At 40.5% G+C, this 21,232-nt stretch overlaps 1 protein-coding gene across 2 annotated transcripts in view; it reads right to left on the reverse strand.

Annotated features, from left to right (window-relative positions):
• Window positions 1-422: 422 nt before the first annotated feature.
• EDEM3 (ER degradation enhancing alpha-mannosidase like protein 3) overlaps window positions 423-21,232 on the reverse strand; it is a 50,223-nt gene continuing 29,413 nt past the window's right edge. The window contains exons 11-21 of one of the 2 annotated variants that reach the window (XM_063134705.1): window positions 20,166-20,249; window positions 19,772-19,855; window positions 18,887-19,011; window positions 17,437-17,602; window positions 17,016-17,170; window positions 15,738-15,891; window positions 14,728-14,922; window positions 10,672-10,837; window positions 9,849-10,034; window positions 7,362-7,409; window positions 423-4,105 (exon numbers count right to left, since the gene is read on the reverse strand). In XM_063134705.1, the coding sequence (XP_062990775.1) occupies window positions 3,726-4,105; window positions 7,362-7,409; window positions 9,849-10,034; window positions 10,672-10,837; window positions 14,728-14,922; window positions 15,738-15,891; window positions 17,016-17,170; window positions 17,437-17,602; window positions 18,887-19,011; window positions 19,772-19,855; window positions 20,166-20,249 (1,743 nt within the window). In that variant the 3' untranslated portion in view covers window positions 423-3,725. The remainder of the gene's footprint in view (window positions 4,106-7,361; window positions 7,410-9,848; window positions 10,035-10,671; window positions 10,838-14,727; window positions 14,923-15,737; window positions 15,892-17,015; window positions 17,171-17,436; window positions 17,603-18,886; window positions 19,012-19,771; window positions 19,856-20,165; window positions 20,250-21,232) is intronic. The other variant, XM_063134712.1, reaches the window with a different exon arrangement.

Below are 21,232 nucleotides of genomic sequence, written 5' to 3' on the forward strand. Positions count from 1 at the left end.
CAGATCATATTGAGTTTTTTCTAGTAACAAGTAAGGCTCTGGCAGGCAAGTGAAATGTGAGAGGTTTTTGGACCTTTGTTTTGGGAAATAGGGATGAAAAGACAATACGTTAGGGGGGAAAGCACTGCTGTCCTTATTCTGGAACATGGCCTACATGCTGTTGTTGAATGGAGCTACATTTGTGGTGGCCTTTTTTTTTAGCAGCCAGACTATTAACATGATGTCATGTTTGACCTTGAAATCAGTGCACTTGGTTCCTGCTCCTTGCCTCAGACTTTATACTTACTTTTCAAAGGAAGCATGTGTGCTTGATACTGGATAAGTATTTTCTGTATGAAGATGGGGAACACACTGGTAAATGAAGAACATCATAGCTTGCTCAGTTAACTCAATTATTCTCAATATACAAATCGAATCTGCACTTTGACCAGAATATTTACATGTTTTATTAAATCTTTACAATCGGCAATTATAATCAAGTTCACAATTTTATATACAAGGATTATGTACACTTTGAGCTCAGACTTTTATCACAGTACACAGTTGCCCTTAGGAATATTGTACACACTTAAAATCACCAGACAGTAAAATCCAACAACAGTACTGTTACAGCACCCCTTTAGACTTTTCATAAATTACATCATAAGAAAATATATGGCTGTAAATTGGGCTGGTAAAAAGTCTTATAAAATCTGGATGTATGGTTTGCATTCATAGAATGTTTCCTCTATTGTCCTGACTGTAGGGTAATATCGTCCCTGGGATCTCTATGAACCTGCTCTAAGTAACCACACCGAAGCAGGTTCAGGAAGATCCTTAGTAGAGATGAACCCACTATTGTGCCAGCTCCTCTATTACTTTTTCCTAAAGAACGGAGGCACATGCAAGCCTAAGACTCACACACCTCTCCTAATAGGTACAGGGATGCTTGTCCAAAAAGGGTTTCTGTTGTGATATGAAGATATTCATAATTAATAGGTAACCTTTCTCCAAAAAAGCAGTTTCCAATTCTAGTTGATGACATGTAAACCTCTTGTTATTGTCAAACAGGCTTATGGCTGTGATGAAGAACTAAAGTATAAAAATGGGCAACCTATATCTGAGGTAGACCACCACCTTTCAGATGCTCCTTTCTAATGGCAAGGAAGTCTTTCAATAATCCCTGAATCAATGAGGAAAACTCAATCCATTTTCAGATGTTTAATCCATGTTACAAACTATGTACAAGTAGTAACAGGTAGTGCAAACTCTTAATAAATTATCTGTAGCAAGAAATGAAAATTTAGTGGTTGCTGTATGAAGCAGGTATAATTCTGTCCAACATGTTTTGTGAAGATAGAGAATCAATTTACCAGAAACACCAAATGAGCAATTTTTACTAAAGGCCTAAAAAAAAAAAACAGTTTGATTGGTAAGTTAGCCTAGATCAGAGTTCATATAAAAAGTTTACTAGTGGCACTAATACTCTTGACATGCAGAATATCCCATTTATTTTTTTACAAATTCTACTTTAAATTTATAGTGCATTGTGTAGGCTTGGCCCCAAACTGCTGAAATTATTTTATGGGCATGACCAAACACGCATTCTCCTCTGGATCTGGGCCTAAGCTTCCAAAGGACACTTTAGAGAAGACTGTACTCAAGTTGCCTGAAGAAATATCCCACCCTCTAAGCCTAAATACAATTCAATTCGAGATACTTCACCAAAAAGCTGAAAGCCCCAGTTCTAATACTTTATGTGCAAATAAAAACATTTGAAAAAAGTTAAAGGACACTTATTTATTAGTCTGCTAAGATTCACCAACTTTGTTTTCACTCAGTTTATACACCATAATATTTCCACCCAGCTAGCACGTTCTTGGAAAGATGCCAATGCCTGTACATTTGAAGGTACCTTTCCACACACTGTAACTCTTTGTCTTAGGACCTTTCCTCAGACTGCAAATAAACGTAAATGACTAGCGCGTTCTCTCTCTCTCTCTCTCATTCATATCTAAATATAGATATAGAGACAGAAAATTTCTAACGATTTATGTTACACTACTTGACCAAGAAACAATCTGGTACACATGAGTGAGGGAGCTAAACTTGTTCCACGGGGATGTAAAGTAGAGAGCAGGTTTAGTCCATAGGCTCCCAGATATCCTGCTCTACTTTTCCCCCTATATATATAAAAAATCAATGGTTACATTCACATCTATAGGGAAGGTCAAATCCTGTGTTGGAGGGTTGCTGTTGGAACCCTCTCAAAACTGACCTGGCCTCCACTGACAAGGAATCATACAGGACGATGCAATGCCTCTTTTGTAATATACAAACCTTCCCTTCTCACACACGGCACTGCACATTGTCATAACAGACATTTTGTGAATTCCCCTTTATACATAAAGTGGCTGAATTGGGCACAGCACACACTGTTGCTGTGTCAAATTAGTTTCCTAAAAGCAAATAAAACAAAACAAAACAAAAATAAGCAGAAATGAAAACTATCAAAATGAAAGCAATTAAGACCGATATAAATAAGTCAGGCAGTCTTGTAGATGCAATTGTATTAATCTTACTTGCTTTTTTGTGCTACATTTGGGTTTTTAAAAAAGGATCCTCATTTTAAACTTAAGACATTTGTGAAACATGATTGCTTTCAAAAATACTAGGATTTCTACTACAATTTAAGAAGAATGTACACATGATATCAGTCTTTCTTTGACTTCATACTATACTATGGACATGTTCTCTCTAGTTTAAGATACTGGCCTTTTTGCCCAAGGGGAAAACACAAGAAATTTTCAGTTGTATGTAGGAAAAAGGATGTTATTGATGTAAAACTGACTTCAATATAGCTTGTAAAACAAAATGAATTCCCTCCCACTTCTAATTGATTTAGGACCTTTCCCAAAAGTTTTTTGGCAAGGATGCTAGTTTTTCCTTATTTTTAGCTTACCATTTCAGGTGGAAGGTTCAAAATCAAAGTGATGGGAGTGTAGAGAAGAGGTCTTGCCCAGTTACCCAGATTCTGGTTTCAGAATTATCTGTGATTTTTATTTTTTGCTAATAAGAAGAGCCCATTGCCTTTGGTTTATAAACTAACTTGACTTGAACTAGGAACTTAGGGGAAAATCCAAGTTGTCTTGGTCATTCTTCAAAGTAATAAATGGAAGAAGTGATAAGGAGGTATAACACACTTACTATATTAAGTGGCAAGGACAAGTCACAGCTGCCTGTTGTTCGGCCCTCAAAATAAAGGCACAACAGCCTGAAGTACTTTCTACCATGTCTCCATAAAAGCTTTTGAGATACAGTATTGGCCCTTGAAACAGTATCATTGCAACAGCCAGCCCATGTGCCCAGATATCATGCCCCAACTAGCCATCCAGACTCAGTGGTGTATTAATCCCATTCCATTCATTATTTGCCTCTTAAGGCTAAGGCAAGCTAACCCACAAGAACCTGGAACACAGGAGGAATCCAAATCATTCCCTGAATGAACCTCCGGTGTTACAGCACCATGCAAAGGAACCCTGCAAATGGGTCAATTGCACATTCCCATTTTTAAAGACAGGGAAAACAAAAGAAAACAATACACATTATAACACATGCTGGCTTTTGCCGATAAAACCTGGCTGTTCATCACAATACTGAACAATTCTTTAATTTTCAGATATTAGGGCCTTACTATCCTCCATAAAGTCCACTGTTTTCTAGTCCCACAAGCATGTTATTTGAAGTTATAATTCATCCTTTTCCATCATTTCAAATGCTTCTATGTCTTCATTCCAATCAGCTAAAATTGATTCCATGGACTGGCCTTTGTTATCCCAGCTATTACTGGGAATGGAATCCATCTCAATCTTTGATTGTTCCTCAGTATCCAGTTCTGACACTTGACTACTACTACTACTAGTAGTAGTTTCTTGGAGTTTGGGTATACAAGAATCCTGGTTTGTAAGAGAAGCACTATTGCTGCCCAACTCTGCAAGTGAATTCAAACCACCTTCTCCTTCAGGGTCTTGACTGACCAAGTTCAAATCTGTTGAGATCTCTTCTGACCTCTGGTTATGAGAATCGTTATCAGATGACTTTTGATCCATGCTTTCCATTTCCAAATCTGAAAAAGAGAGTGAGAGAGAGAGAGAGAGAGAGAGAGAAAGAGATGGAGAGAAAGAGATGGAATGAATGAATGAATTTATTATGGTTTATTACATTACTTTCTAAATATTTATTTTCCTGCCAGGAAGTTGAATTTTATGTTTCATATTGGTTGGCATAAATAATGTTGAAACAGAACAATCAACCAAATATTTTGCTGCTGCTATTAAGATATGATTACAATTCATTAATAACTGAAAATAACTGAAAGTTATTGGGAGATAAATGCTATAAGCACTACATTGCTGACTCCGTATGTTTAATTTTTAATTATTTTTAATTAGTTTTATTAATACTCTGTTCTGTTTATTTTATATATCTTAATTTATCTTTGTTTTGCTGTTAATACTGTTTCATGTACCAATATGTGGAAATGTCTATGGACTAAACTACGGTTGGTATTTTCAAAACACCTGCAATTTTGTTTCCATTTGGAAGTACAATATGACTCTGGAGTACAATATGACTCTTTAGCTTTTATTGGGCAACAGTGCTGTTAATAATTAATGTCATAGTTAACTTCACAATGACAACGTCAATGAACTCCAGATTTGGTCTATTAGTTACTTTTAGGGCAATGATGCAAAGATTAAAAAAAAAAGAATTTCATGCTTGCCAAAGTCAACAAATATAATTTGCCTCCAGGTAGTCTGCCTGGATTACCAAGTGACTAGTCAGCCCAAATTTGTATGAGATTTGTTTTTCTTACTCTATACCTGGCTAAAAAATAGTTTTTTATAAGCTTGAAGAATCTCTATCTTTCTCAAGCAGAATTTGCTCAATATAAAATCTCCCCGCCTCTCTGTCTGCTAATAACTTTGCCTCTTTTTTCAATGCTAAAATCCAAACTATCCGCTCTGATCTGGCCAGCTCTGCTCCTCTTCCAGTTCCTGTTCCTCATCTGTCAGCTCCTCCTGCAAATTTCTCTGCGTTTCCTTCGGTCTCTGCGGATGAACTGTCTACAATACTGCGCTCTTCGAAGCCTTCCACTTGTTCTCGTGATCCGATTCCTTCTCGCGTCTTTATTAATCTTATTCCTGCTATCCTCCCTTCCTTGCTACATATTATTAATCTTTCTCTGTCCTCTGGTTCATTTCCTTCTGCTTTTAAACATGCTACAGTCTCTCCCATTCTCAAGAAACCTACTCTTGATAGGCTATCTCTATCTAACTACCGACCTGTCTCTTTGTTGCCGTTTGTTTCAAAGATCCTGGAGCGTGCGGTCTACTCTCGCTGTCTTGACTTTCTTTCTAGTAACTCTGCTTTGGATCCATTTCAATCTGGATTCCGTCCTCTGCATTCCACCGAAACAGCCCTTACTAAGATCACCAATGATCTCCTTACTGCCAAGTCTAAAGGCCATTATTCCGTTCTTATTCTCCTTGATCTAACTGCAGCCTTTGACACGGTTGATCATGATCTTCTCTTAGATTCCCTTCATGACCTTGGATTTTGTGGCTCTGTCTATAACTGGTTTGCCTCCTATCTAGCGGGTCGCTCTTTCAGCGTGTTGGCTAATGGCAGCTCGTCTTCCTCCTTTCCCCTTTCAGTAGGGGTTCCGCAAGGCTCGGTGCTTGGCCCGTTGTTGTTTTCCTTATACATGTTGCCCTTGGGCAAGCTTATTCAATCTCATGGCCTCCAATATCATCTGTACGCCGATGATACACAACTATATCTGTCATCTCCGGAACTTTCTCCTGATGTTCACGATCGTATCTCGGCATGTCTTTCAGATATCTCAGCTTGGCTGCTTCATCGTCGCTTGAAACTTAACATGGCAAAGACTGAATTGCTTGTTTTTCCTCCTAAACCTTCTCCTCATCTCTCATTCTCTCTTACTGTCAATGATGTTACGCTTACTCCGGTCAAGGAAGCTCGTAGCCTTGGCTTTATCTTCGACTCCTCGCTCTCCTTTATTCCTCATATTGAGGCAGTAGCTAAATCTTGTCGATTTTTCCTGTATAATATTGCCAGGATTCGATCATTTTTGTCTGTCTCTTCTGCCAAGACGCTTGTTCATGCACTGGTTATTTCACGGTTGGACTACTGCAACCTTCTTCTCTCTGGCCTTCCTTCTTCTCACATCAGTCCGTTGGTTTCTGTTCACCACTCTGCCGCAAAGATCATCTTCTTGGCTCGCCGCTCTGACCATGTTACTCCGCTTCTGAAATCTCTTCATTGGCTTCCAATTCACTTCAGAATCCAATATAAACTTCTCCTGTTAACCTTCAAAGCTTTTCACGGTCTAGCTCCTTCCTATCTCTCCTCTCTCATCTCACACTATTGCCCCGCTCGTGCTCTTCGCTCCTCTGATGCCATGTTTCTCGCCTGCCCAAGGGCCTCTACTTCCCTTGCTCGGCTTCGTCCATTTTCGTCTGCTGCCCCTTACGCCTGGAACGCTCTTCCAGAACATTTGAGAACTACAAGTTCAACCACAGCTTTTAAAGCACAACTAAAAACTTTTCTTTTTCCTAAAGCTTTTAAAACTTGATGTTGTGCAGACTTCTACTGTTACTTTCTACTGTTAGTTTTTCCCTACCCAGTGCCTGCTTACCCTACCCTGTTTTTGTGAACCGCCCAGAGAGCTTCGGCTATTGGGCGGTATAGAAATGTAATAAATAAATAAATAAATAAATAAATAAATAAATAAATAAATACCTGTTTGCATTCTCTTCCCCTCCTTATTGTTTTACTATGATTTTATTAGATTGTAAGCCTATGCGGCAGGGTCTTGCTATTTACTGTTTTACTCTGTACAGCACCATGTACATTGATGGTGCTATATAAATAAATAATAATAATAATAATGAACATCTTAACCTCGGGGAATCCTTTCCCACAGAGTTATTTGCAGAGGAATCCTCGAGCACTATAAAAGCCAACGTTACAAAGGTGCCTTCTCAGAGAAGAGTGAGAATGCTAAAAAAGCTGAATGGATCAGCTTAACAGCCATTAAGCTGTTGTTGATCATCTCAATGAGGGATCCCAAGGTTCCTAGATACACTCTAAAAAACTAATAAGCTATATACATCTACAGGACCAACATGTCAACAGCATCCTAATCATGTTAAATACACACTACCCACAAATCAAGGCTTAGATCATTCTGGTTAATTTAAACCACCATTCAATGCAGTAAGAAGAAATATGCCAGTCAAAAGATATTTTTTTAAAAGAATTCTTTGCAAAAGTGTACAGATATGTTTGATACTTACTGCTATCAATAATGTAGTTTGGAATCATTTTATCTTTAAATATAGTTGCTGACATTCCAAGGATAGCACAGGGAAAAGGAAAAAGCACATATGCATTTTAAATCCACAGATCCACTATTGTACAAATGGTAATTAATTCATTAACATAACAGCTGCTTTAGGAAAACAAAATTGGGCGGGCTCATACTAACAATGGAGTGTGATAGAAGATTCAGAATTTTTCAGTTTGAATGGAAATATTTTAGGAGCATGAGGAAGAAAGTCAGCCAGATTTAAAGAAAATGCCAAGGACAACCTAGATGCAAACAGGATTCACGACTATTTAAATTTTGAGATCAATTTTGAGATTGATGTGACAAGGCTGCAATCCAAATGAAGTTAAACTTTTAAGTTCCACTGGCTTCAATGGGAGAGATTTAAGTTCAGACTTAAAACATTCTCATGAAAATCAACAGGACTCCAAAATGCTCAAGATGGACTAGGATCATGTCCAAGACTTCTATTTCGGTGTTTAACTACTGTAGCGTTACTACTTTCTACCAATTTTCCTGAAACAGGAGTTATGCAAACATCTATAGGCTCTTGGGTTTTATTTAAACTGGTCTTCTACTGGCTACCTTTCAAATCCTTTGGGAAGACAACTGTTTTAATGCTATTACATGTTAGCTTAAAGATCAACACTTATCCAGGACCTCTGAAAGATCTTATTGGCTCAGTTTGGACGACACGATAGTCAACGGTGGACTATTTAATCAACTGTTGCTTAAATGGTCCAACGTTGACTACTGTATCACCTGTTGGGCAAAAACCACACCATAGTTGGTTATTTCCAAAAAATAACTAATGGAAATAACCAATGGTCTGCAGGGTTGACTATGTGCACAACCATTGGTTATTGTGTCGTGTGGCAGGCTCCATTGATTATTTCCCCTGCGAGTCATGAAGCAAGCGAAACCCTGGCCGCTCTAGCTCAGCAGCGCTCTATTGGCAGGGGAAATAATCCCGTGCAGGCAAGCACTTGGGGAGGCCCAATCGTGCTGTCCCTTGGTGGGGTGGCACAATCCTCAGCTCCCCATGCACTTCCAGGCATGGGTACATGTCGTCCCTGGGTTGGGTGCCCCCAGTCACAGCACCCCACATGTTCTAAGGGACATGCATGTCTAAGGGGCACCCCTTCCCTCCCCTCGAGCTGATCCCAAAATGGATCGCAGGGCAGGGTGTGCGAAGGATGCCTCCTGCAGCTGGACGTGAAACATTCAACAGCGGGAGGAGCCCCTCTGCTGATCTCAGAGCGGGGGCACGCCAAGTATCCGAGCTGCTGCTGTGATGAGCAGGATGGATTCTTCCGCATCCCGTCCCATCCTCATTCATGAGAACAGAAGAGGAATCCTTTGCTGAGGCAGGAGGGATGCAGGGGAATTGGACGCACAAGCATCTGCTTGCCTTCTGTTCTCATGAATGGGAAGAAGAGGTGACGCAGAAGAATCCGTCTTGCTCATCACAGCAGCAACTCAGAACTTTGTGTGCCCCTCCATCACCATCATTTTCGCAGCAATGGGGCAGTGGGTGGTGCTGTTGTAGTCGCCCCAACACTGTTGCTGTGGAGATGAAGGCGAAGGATGCGTCGATGCAGAGAGAACTTTTCCGCTGAGAGGGCATCAGTTGTGTCGGTGGCGCCTCTTCCATCCCCATTTCATTTCAAGGCAGAGAGCGGGGAGAGCTGATGATCACAGGTCTCCCTCGCTCTCTGCCTCAAAACTAGATGGGGAGAGAAGAGGTGCCGCTGAGACAAATGATGCCACCTCAGTGGAGAAGTTCTCTTCGCATCAATGCATCCTTCCCCGTCAGGGCAATGGCAACAGGGAAGGGGGCGGTGTTGCTAGAGCCGCCCACTTCTCTATTGCCATGGCCCTGATGGGGAAGGATGCATTGGCGCACATTTCTCCATGGGCTGCTACTGTAGAAGCAAGAGGCTTTGGAAAGGTCTCCTCATGTGTCAGGATGCACAACCCAGCCTTTGGCAATGGCCAGTCCTTCACAGTGACTGTCACCAGAGAAATAAGCCCTGGTGGTGCCCTCTCTCCTCTTGACAGGAGGTGGGATTGATCTGCTATCACTCAGCAACAGGTGCGGTGCATCTCTCCTCCCCACAGAATGGCGGCACCCCCGGAAGGTAAGCTGTAAACAGTGCCACTATTCAGTGGGGAGGGCCGGGGGGGGGGGAGAGAGACAACAACTCCACTGAGTGGAAATAGTCCACTCCATGGAGCAGCACTTCTGTGTTGCCCAAAGGCACCCCGGAAATAGCCATCCGTGGAGTGGACTATTTCCACTCCGTGGACTAAAGTATAGTCTGAACACACCCAATATAAAAGTTTGTGGTTAGATATAAGTAAAGATTGTTAAAACAAACCAGCTTCATAAAATTTGTAAACTCATGGGCTCAGGGGGCTGTTTGTCATTTTTGTTCCATAGTTGTGTCCTTACCTCTGTCTTTTGCTTTGTCAGAGAGAAGCACTTCTACCGCTTCATACTCCTGGATAGCATCAAGAATAATACTGCCTTCCTTGTTGAACAGAAACAGCATGGGGATAGTGATGTCATCTGTATCCTTTCCATCACCCGCCATTTGGAAAAGAGGAGCTGTGTCGCTGCTGCTTCCTTCATTGTCATCTAGTCAGCAAACAGAATAAGCAGTGTTTCCATTAATATATCACTTCCAACCAAATTCTCATGGAGTATTTTATATCCATCCATGCACAAATACAAAATAAGGATCCAAAGAATTGTAAAATTATTTCTGCATTTAGCGGTCCACCAACCACCCAGACATATAGCAAAGGACTTTTGAAACTGAGGAGTATTTCCAAAGCAGTTTACAAATTGTTCGAACCTGATGTACAAAGGAAAGGCCAAAAATCCCACTGCACTAAGAGAAGTGGAGCTCTTTGAACCCAACCTAAGTCCTTACTGGTTGACTGCAACCTATACCATCACTGCATTAGTTTTCTTTCCAAACTGAATGATCTTCTGATCTTCCTCAGTCTACTTTTCTTTTCCATTTTGTGCACAGCTCAAGTATTAAACAATTATTGAACACTTCAACTGCAGCCTTCAGTGGAACCCCAATGTGAACAGCATTCCTGTTTGTTCAAATATTAAATGTTGTATTGTCCCCTACAAGTGGTGGATCTATCATCTAAACCGTTCATTTTAGAACTATTTGAGTGCGTAATTTATACCTGTCTTAAACAATTCCAGTACCACATAATTAACCGCAATATCTTTGTAGAATTTCAATGTTATTTACCAATAACAATACCACCAATGGCTCCAGCTTTTTGAATGTTCCGTGCCTTTTCAGCAAACATGCACTGTCCTCTTTGCATCAAAGCAATTTTCTCCTTCAATGCTTCAGGATTAGTGATCTCGGAGCATCCATTATATGGTTTACTGACTGCAACAAATCCTCTTGCCTGTTGAAGAGATGAGAGGCTTTAGTATACAATATTCAATTCTACAGAAGATGTGCATTCTTCCCAGTAAAACAGCTGAACTGCATGTTAGGTGATATATCTACCACAACACAACCCAGAATTAAGTACACTTAAACTCACTGAAATCAATAAGCTTCAGCACACTGGATTAGCCAGTAACTTAAGTCCAGGCACTGTTACAGAATTCACTGTCTTTATTACTTGTGCTTTTCATGCTAACTAAGAGTAGTGACATGAACACTTTGAAGCTATTTAACTTTACACTATTTGTTTCCCCACAAATCTGAAGTAAACAAAAGCTGGCTCTCTTATGGGCTGCTGATATAAATAATCTAAGTAACTCGTAATACAAACATATCTATCCTTGATCTGATAGCTCTCATCTAAACCTGTAGAATCTCCGATTGAGTTTGCATGACACATTCACCAATGATGGTTTGTTTTCTGGGGATATTTTTTTTTAGGTGCGCCAACCACGATTGTGGTCACAATCAGAGAGGGGACAGGGGAAGTGGCAAAAGGAGGGGGAAGCAGCAATTTGAAGTGCTGCACCAACCCAGAAGATGCTTGCACTTTCACATCTTGACATTTCACTGAAGCTGCTTCTAGTTTTGATAGCACTCAAACTGCAAGGCTCCTCAGCAATCTTTGCCGAAATGGGAGGTAGGCATCTAGTTTCATAGAAAGCAGCAGAAAGGCTGGCACGGCCATATAATACACCCTTAAAAGCATGGGGATCCCATTGGGAAGTGGGTAATTTCAACTGTCTCCCCCCACCCCACCCCAGGGAGAGTGTGCTTAGAATTACTCATTGAATATGAAAGTAGATGCAAAACCAGAGCTGGGGAAATTAAACAAATTACTCTAATCGCAGTCGAGAGCAGACGGGCTCAGCAGCAGAGAAGATGGGTTCTGCTGCCAAGTCCCCTGGGTTGCCAGGCAGGGCTGGCTGCAGGATTGAGGAGGAGGCATGGAAACAAGCTACACTGTGGGTGGGATGCCTCCTCATCCACTACACAACCCACAGTGCTTAGCTTTATCACCCATCGTTGGCTGGCATGTCATGCGAATGAACCCACAGTGTAGCTTGAGTTTCAACTAAGGCTGGGGGAGAAATTCATTTGGTTTGTATTTCAGTGCAAATGTACCTGATTATACTTCCTGAACCAATACACAGTAGGGGTGTGCATGGACCCCCCGCTCCGCCCTGCGGGCCAATCCGAAAATTTCAGATCGTCCCGCTCCGTGCCGCGCCGCCCATACTCCGCTCCTCTTCGCCACGGAGCTCCGGCTCCGAATTGGAGCTCCGCAGTGGAGGGGAGTGGTGCCAGGTAAGGCCGGGAGAGGAGGGCGGGGGGGGTTACTGGGTCCTGCCGCCATCGCCGCCCGTGCGGCGATGGCAGCAGAGCCCGGTAAGGGACCAAGGGGGAGGGGGGCCTTACCTGCCTCCGTCCGCGGTCCGTCGGCTTCTTCAATTGAGCCCGCGGTTCAACCAGGAAGTCTGGGCCATAATCCTGCAGCCAGCTCTGCCTGGCAACCCAGGCAGAGCGGCCCAGACTTCCTGCTTGAACCGCGGGCTCAACTGAAGAAGCCGAGGGACCGCGGATGGAGGCAGGTAAGGGAGGTTTTTTTTACCAGGCCCTGCCGCTGTCGCCGCATGGGCAACAGCGACAGTGGCAGGGCCCGGTAAACCCCATTTACCTTTCCGGCGGAGCTCCGGATCGAGGCGAAGGATCCGCCTTCACCTCGATCCTCTTCGCCACGCTCCACCGGCCCCCCAATCCTCTTCGCCTCCGCCTTAAGGGGAGGCGAAGCACCCCGCTCTGCTTCTAATTCGCCGGTCCGATTAGAAGCGGAGCACATCCGTAATACACAGTTCTACTTAAAAATACACACTTTTCCAAGTTTGGTAATGTAGTCCACTAATTAAAAAAAAAGTGAGCAAAACCAATGTTGACAGATTCATCCATCCCTACCCTGTTTCCCCAAAAGTAAGACATCCCCCGAAAATAAGACCTACTTCCAGTTTTGCCTCTCGCTGTAATATAAGGCATCCCCCCGAAAATAAGACCTTTTTTTTTTGTTCAACAATAAATGTGTACCGTATTCTTCATGGAAAAATAAGACATCCCCTGAAAATAAGACCTAGCGCATCTTTGGGAGCAAAAATTAATATAAGACACTGTCTTATTTTCGGGGAAACAGGGTAGTTTCAACTAGTCACCTGCCAAGTCAAAAACTGCTTCCTTCATTGATTGGTTGCTTAGATCCCTATTAATTTAGGTTTGGGGCTGGTTATGGAACTAAAATAGTCCTGTTCACACTGAGTGTTACTATACTTCTCCTGGATGTCTCAACTCCCTTCAATATCATTGAGCATACTATCCTTCTGGATTGCCTGTGGGAAGTGGAAGCATTGCATTGCAGTGGCTTCTCTCCTACCTCACACAGGCAGGTGATGGTATCACCTTGTTAACAGCCACTTGGGTAGACCCAACATTGAGACGCTGAGATACAAATGTAGGACATACATTTATAAATAAAATAGGAGAATGGAGGAGCCTTCATAAAATGTTCATGTGCCACTGGCTGCAAGGAAGGTCCCTATCTCCTTCCTTGCATCATTCAGGTATTTATTCTGCTTCAGAGGAGAGGGTTAGACCAGATGACTACGGAAGTACCCTTATTTTTTTCAGAAAATTTAATAAGTTTGCAAAAGAGACCTATGTTGATAGTTTGACAACGAAGAAGCTTTAAACGCCAAGTTTAAAGAAGTTATGTGCATACAGGTACCCACTTCACTCCAGTTAAGGATAAGAAAGTACACTTTTGGTATTCTTATCCGTAGCTGGAGGGGAATTGTATAGCTAAGCAAATGCTGCAGTGAGATTCCCCAGCTCAATCCAAGCAGGAACTGCACAGGCATAGTGCTCTACATAAAACTGGAGCTTCTCCAAGCATTCAGGAGGGCTGCGTTGTCTCCTTCCACTCCTTTCCTGCCAAAGAGCTGGTGGATGAGACGTTTTCTTTTTTAAAAAAATAAATAAATGCTGCTCTGCATACACTAATACTGGGTTGGAACTTTAGGGTGCTTTTAAGAAATTGGGAATACAGGTTCTAATCCTTATATTCCAAGTTAAGTTCATTTTAGCAAACCACAAAATAACAGTTACAATAGTAGTAATTGATTAGATAAACCAGGTGATCAGGTTTGATTCAATTTAGTCTACCACTTCTTGGGGTTCTCAGAACAAAGGAATAAATGTAAACAAGTACAGAATAAATGAAGAATAAAAGGGTCAGGGTTTCACTAAGCAGAGTTCCCACTTTTTGTAATTTGTATTGTTTTACTGACTGGAATTATCATTTCGAATTATCATCTGGCTCTTTCACTGTAGATATGTCCTGGCTTTTATAATATGTGGCTATTGCTTGAATGATTTGCTTTGTGAGCACTGGTGGTGATGTATACATGGCAGAGAAAGCAGTATATAATATATATTTTTTTTAAAAAAAGTATTCCCTCTTTGCCTCTTTCAAAGTAACTATTTTGTTTGCAAGTGTTTAACCTGCCCAAGGACGTTGAAGTATTCTTTCGGCTCCATTCTCTGACTTAACCATCTGATTTTTAGGCATAGTTTTACTCAGCTGCTTTCTTGACTTATGGAGGCTTGAAAGAGAACTCCTGCTTTAGATGTATTAAGCCAACCTGGCTGGGGCATTCTGGGAGTTGTAGTCCAACACATCTGGAGCACCCCAGGTTGAGGAAGGCTGTATTAAGCCCTATGTGGGAAGAATTTCCCAGCAGATGCACCCACCCACACACCATTAAAAAAAATAGATTTAAGATATTAAAAGACACTACGCACCCCTGATTTGTGTTTCGACAGATCCATTCCAAATTGTGCAGGCCCAGCTGTCAAAACAACTCTGCCAAAGAACGGGTGAGAAACAATTTGAACTGCACGAGGAGGTAGTTGTTGCTCTTTTTGTTGTTGACTGGAGAGCTCAATCATTTCTTGCATGAATCGTAAACCGTCTTCAGCATCAAGTGAACTTGCTGCCTAATGAAAGCCAAGCAAGCAAGTAAGCTTTCATATTTTAACAAGCATTTTCAAGATGTTGCATTTTTTTTCCATTCTAACATTGCAGACAAATATGACAGGCTCTCTTTGAAGAAGCTTGATAATTAGTTGCTCTGAATGTTTAGCTATCTAGTTGTGGGCAGTGTTTTAGGAATACCTATTCTGTTAAAAAGACAGGATATAACAAACATGTATTGATTTATCAAGATATTAATACCCCACTTTTTGTGCTGAAGCACTTTAATGGTTCATGGTAAAAGCCCGGAAATATACTAACGCATAAAAATAACACAATCAGTAAACGAACTTAACCACCAAACTGCCAGCAACAAGGGACAATGCCCAATAAAAGAGCTGAGGACCCCCAATACCCTCTGAAATGAAAACAGTCCAGGCAACCCACAAAAGAGGAGGAAAGTACCTGGCCTGCTACTTCACCACCAAAAAAGCTAGTCACAATAATCCCCCTGCCAGAAAACACAAATTTGAAACAGTGGGTTCAGCTTCACAATATGCTGCAGACAAGTCTTTAATAAAAAATATTGTCTGCCCCCAAACATCTAAACATGTTTGAATAGACTACCAGAGTACCACTATGTTAACTCAAGTTCATATAGCATGAAGAAATAAGATAGTGTTGCCCAACTACTGCACAGTACTTAGGGCAAGCAGCATTTGAAAGTTACTTTGTATGCCTAAAATTTAAGAGTGGTTGGATGTCATCTTGGCCAAAATGGATACTATATAAATGAGAGGAAGGTAATACTAAGGGATACAGCAGGGCAACATCTTACTTGGATAGCATGCTGCACCAACTGGACTCTTCCATCTTTGAGATGAATCAAGCTGACTCCCATCTTCTTCAGTATCTCTAAATGCTCAGGATTACTGGCCATGAAATCCCTGGCTCTCAATGGAGGTTTTGGTCCACTGCCCAAACTGTCGTCCCTGCAAGAGAAAACTAGCAAAATTTTAAGAACTGAATTGATTGTATCTAAAACAATATAAATGAGGTGTCCATAACTGAAGCATAGGTGCATTATCATCAGAGGCCATTGAGTGGGTAATAAACTGATGAAGAGGCTTTTAGAAGCTGGCAGGCAGAAAATGTACTCTACAATTTCTCATCGTCTTCACTAGATCTTTAAAGTTTTGCCTCTCTTATTGCACACCCTAATGTCGAAATGAGGGCTATTTTCAGCTTATTTAATTATGGTCACAGACCAGGAAATAAGGGATTAACTTCAATTCTTCATTTGCTTTGTCACCAAATATATTTCTTGTCATGCCCTAAAAACCATCAACTTTGCTATATTCCCTACAGGTCCATGCTTTCAAAGCTCCCTTCTCTCCCTGCTCAGGTGGGAAGGGGGGCTTCCCAACCAGGAAGGCTTTTGAAACAGGGCAGCCCACCAGAGACCCCACAGGCCGCAAGTAGCCTATGGGCTGCCATACAGTATTCCATATGCCAGGTGTCTCAATTAAAACACGTTGTTTCACTTGGGCATGTAATAGTAGCATGTCCAGGATAGGTGGCCAAGGCAAAACACCATGCTTGGCGTTTTAAGACAGCATGCATAACAACTGACAGACCCATTTAAATACGAAGCTAGACAGAATGCCAGACAGGTAAGCTGTTCTTGCGTGCGGAACAACACATTTCTAAAATTAGGTCATTTCCTCCTGTTTCCCTTGTTGTCCTTTCCACTTTCGAGCCATTAAGCTTCTGGGTGTAAGAAAATCACGCGAGGAATCATGCACTGGGGATATAGGGGGGAAGAGTCTCTATTTAAACAAAACACATGCATTTTTTCCCTTACAGAACATAACAGCTTTTGATTAACCAAAACCAAGATCTACTGATAGGTTATTAAATCTGCGCAAACATTTTGCTAGGCCAAGATCAAACAGAATTAGACTCTTATGTAAGATTAAAATGAATCATCAATAAAATAATGTGATCTAGCTCAGAAATGTGTAAATAAAGCAACTGTATAAACTCAACAGAAGCAGCTTGGGGTGGGGTTTTTTAAAAAATAAATCAGGATAGAGAAAGGATAAACTAAGCTTACGCTCTGGAAATTCCCCTAGGACAACTCTTGTCCACCACATTTTTCAGAGGCTCTCTGATGCTTTGAGCATACATAGGATCATTTGGAAAAAGGATTTGAGTGTTGGGGCATGTCCAGTCAAAGTTACTGTCATCCAGCTCTGTGTATTCTGTGGTCTGTAAAGAAAAAAAAAGTAGGTAGAATTTGCTGTTTATACATTACTTTATGAAACAGACCATACTTAAACACAAAAAGAAATATGTAGAAAAGAGTGCAAAAGACAAGGATTTAATGTACAAAGTTGTGGCAAATTATATTTGTATCAATCAAAGCCAGTCACTCTTTCTGTAAGTTCATAAGAGTAAGAGATAAGATATTTTATTTTGGAAGTTGAATCCTAGTCTACAATTGAATTCATTTGAGTCTTTAAAGCGTCACTCACAATATTTTTCCTAGGGACTGTTTGGTTTGCAGTAGATAGCCAGAGAGGTAGTAAATGAGCCTCTGTAGTAAAGATATAGTCTTCTATATCAAAAGTCAGATCTTCCTTATCAGCAAATAGCAAATATAAATATTTGAACATTTCAGCCAGGAAGAAAGAATCCATCCTAGAAAAAGAGGGAAAATATCCTTTAAATATAATCTTTTCTCTTCTAGGTGACACCACAGTAGAAAGATGAAAGACAAGGTTTTCTACAATGACCCTGTTCGCACATAATGGCATGTTCCATGGCAATTATGAATATTCAAAATATTATCTATTTTATATATATCCAAGCTTAGATTGATCTGATTGTGAGTTCCTATCCAAACAACTCACAGTTAATCCACAATTAGTAGTTAGTTTAACTGTGGTGTCTAGATTCAGATATTACATAGCAAGCCCTGAATGGAAGTTGAATATTTAAAAAGGCTGCAGAATGCAGCTGGCAAATGGCAAATTGTGGATTAATTAACCCATGATTTGCCACCATTATGTGCGAACAGGCCCACTGACTAATGGTATAAACAAATCAGACTTCACTGTCATAATTCCACCCCTTCCAAAAAAGCACACATGTTCTAGACCAGCCTTCCTCAACCTGGGGCGCTCCAGATGTGTTGGACTGCATCTTCCAGAATGCCCCAGCCAGCGGCTGGGGCATTCTGGGAGTTGTAGTCCAACACATCTGGAGCACCCCAGGTTGAGGAAGGCTGGTCTAGACTAATTATAAAGAATAGTATGTAAAGTATTCTCTCATGATCTGGTTGAACTGCGTAGGCTAGAGGCTCTAGTTGCTCCCTCATTTGTATGCTGCTCAGAAGCTTCCACTGTGTTTTGTGTTACTGACAAGGACTTGGATCCACAGGTGCACTTCCACTACTATAATGCCTTTCTGCTCATAGAAGACTGTTTCTGATTTAGAACAAGAGTGCTGTGCACGAAGAATGACTCCCTTTGCACAAGCTCTTTCTCAAGAACTTTTTATGGCCCACTAGAGACTATATGTTTTTCATACTGTCACACATTCCAAATGCATGTAAGTACAGCAAGTCTTCTGCTAAGCTTGTACAAGAGTTCATAGAACTGCACTAATACATTTTCTCTTCCGGCTCCTGGTTCTTTGGACTCAAGCCGTTGTTTTTATGCTACTCCATTTTCTAAAGTATTGTCTTTACTTAAATGGTGATTTCATTTTTAATAAGATAAACAGAAAGTGCTCGTTACTTTAGCAACAGCTAGGTAATAAACAGTGAAGTTTAGTACTCTAAAGAAATCTCATTAGCATTGAATTATACCTGTGTGTTCCAAATTTTGGTTGATCAGCAACAAACTTCAGTCATTAAAATTTTAAATTAGATTTTGCAAACATTTAATTTCAAGGCTTTAAAACGATTTTTCAGTTTGTTACCTGTCTTCATGACTTCCAGTACGAACATCTTTCATAGCAGCAAATCCACAAGGTACTCGTGCATATTTATTTAAGTTCTCAATTAGTGTTTTACCTACTTCTAGGTAGTAAGGATCTCCAGTAGCCTATTTTTAAAGGTAAAGGTTTTGCATTTATTTCTGAAGATAAACGGCATATTAATACATTACATTTACAATATTAATGATCTCCAGGCACTTTTTAAAAAGTCTTTGATCTAAAGTCATATGAATCCTTAAAAATGTACTAACTTGATTGAAAGGACAAGCTCACCGTATTAATGCAACTAATACTGTTAAAGAGAATAAGTGGAAAAATCCAAGAAGATTCAGGGAAGATGTGTTTCCAATTTCTATGAAACTTTGTACTTAACTCCATCAAGATTTTTAAGCGGTTCCTGTTTCTTTGCAGAAATATTTCAAGCAATTAGATGAATTGATCGGTTATGTGTAAGTAATACTCTTGGCCACGAGTAGGAAGGTCTCATCCCACTTAGACCTAATGTAGGAATTCCAGAACAAGAACATGCCTGCTGTGCTCAGTAAAAAGTATAGCATTCTTTGCCAAATGGGAGCAATCAGATGGCCGGTGAAGTTTAGGTGAAGATACCATTCATTGCTGTTTGCCCCCAGTTTCTGGTAGAATTCTACCTCTAAATGTGAAGGTTAGATTTAGCTATTATGGTTCATAGTTCTTAGTAGGCCTTTTAACAAAGTCATTTAAGTTACAGGCCATCACCACCACCACAAGTAACAAATTCTATATAATTTGTATGAAAGATACTTCAAATCCATAACCTTTTAAAGGTGTTAATCTCTATCTTATTTTCTAGGGTTTAATATGCCTTGAATTTGAAGATGATCTTACCTTGTACAAGAAATAGGTGCTTTCTGCAAATTCCGGCCGTAAAGGATGCTGTGCCCAATGAACCCGGAAATCTGTTGTGAAAGCCTAAATGAGAAAAGGGGGAAAGATAAAAAGTATTAAATTATTATCTTCCCTACATCACTCTGAATGCAACCACTTTAGAAGAAGTAATTATTCTTCCTGTCTTACAGATTTGGAATCAATGCAGTCTGCAAAGTTCTCTTAAGGCAACACTCTCTTAAGTCATAGCTCTCTTAAGTCTATGGCTAAGCCATGACCTCCAAAGTCTTAGCCTAACGCTATTCACTGGACCACAAATTCTCAAGTAAAAGGGTTCCTGATATTAATCTTCCCCAAATAATAATGAATTTGTAATATATGTCAACTGGCTTACCTCAGGAAGGAAGTTATGCTTTTTTATCACCTGATACAGCATCTCATGTGTTTCTATAGCTGGCCTAATATCACCTTTCAGCACCTAGAATCCAAAGAGAAAAGCTAACATTTGCATTGTGTCCACGCAAGATCATGTCAAGATGATAATTTTCTGTCAGATAGTGACATATCTTGTCTAATGCTTCTTCTCCTTATAAAGCTCAGGGCATATGACAAAGAAACCTTTGAGTGTAAAATGGAAGTGCAAGAAGAAAGTCAAGCAAAAGACAGAGTAATCCTATTGAAGGACCCATGCCTATCCTCCTGCTAAAAACTGATAATTCCAGTCCTTAAATACATTTGGACTGGTCTGTCAAATAGACCATATATTTACATTCTTAATGTAACGAAACTATTACTATTAATTGAAATTTTGCTATAAAGAAAGTAATTTTCTGAAAATATTAAATGCCAAACCAGATATTTTTCCAAGACCAATCAGGTATACAGATCAACGTGTCAGCCTTTTTTTGTTGGCTAACAAAATGCATGTCTATTTTTGAAAATAGCTAGTTTTTCAAAGCACACCAATTTTAAAAATAAACCACTTATAGGAGAGAATCAGATACTATGCGTTCTATCCAATGGTGTCATTCCACCAGCAGAAGAGAACAGCTGGCGAAATGGATTTCCCCCTCCCCTCTTAAGCCTCCTGCACACTGAACAAATCAGATCCAGAGGGGTGGGGGATCCTCCAGAGCAGATTTGGAGTGCAGACAGGGGGTGGGGGCAAGAGAGAACAGGAAGTCCAACCACATCAGCTTAAGTCCTATCACGTGAGTAGACATCTGCTGGCACTAGAGTTGGATCCAACCCTATGTATCAAAAAGGTTTATTTATTTATTTATTTATTTATTTCACAGTGCCTTGTAATTTTAGGCACATCATAAATAGAACGACGGTATCAAATACTACAAATTTGGAAGTGACTATTTATGGAGAAAGGGAAGACCAGGACACAGACAGACACCCAAATCTGGAAGTATTCAATAATATTCTAGTCAGAATTTAATTTTGGAGGACTGT

Source organism: Elgaria multicarinata, chromosome 1 (genome assembly GCF_023053635.1).
Source record: "Elgaria multicarinata webbii isolate HBS135686 ecotype San Diego chromosome 1, rElgMul1.1.pri, whole genome shotgun sequence".
Taxonomy (NCBI): Eukaryota; Metazoa; Chordata; class Lepidosauria; order Squamata; family Anguidae; genus Elgaria; species Elgaria multicarinata.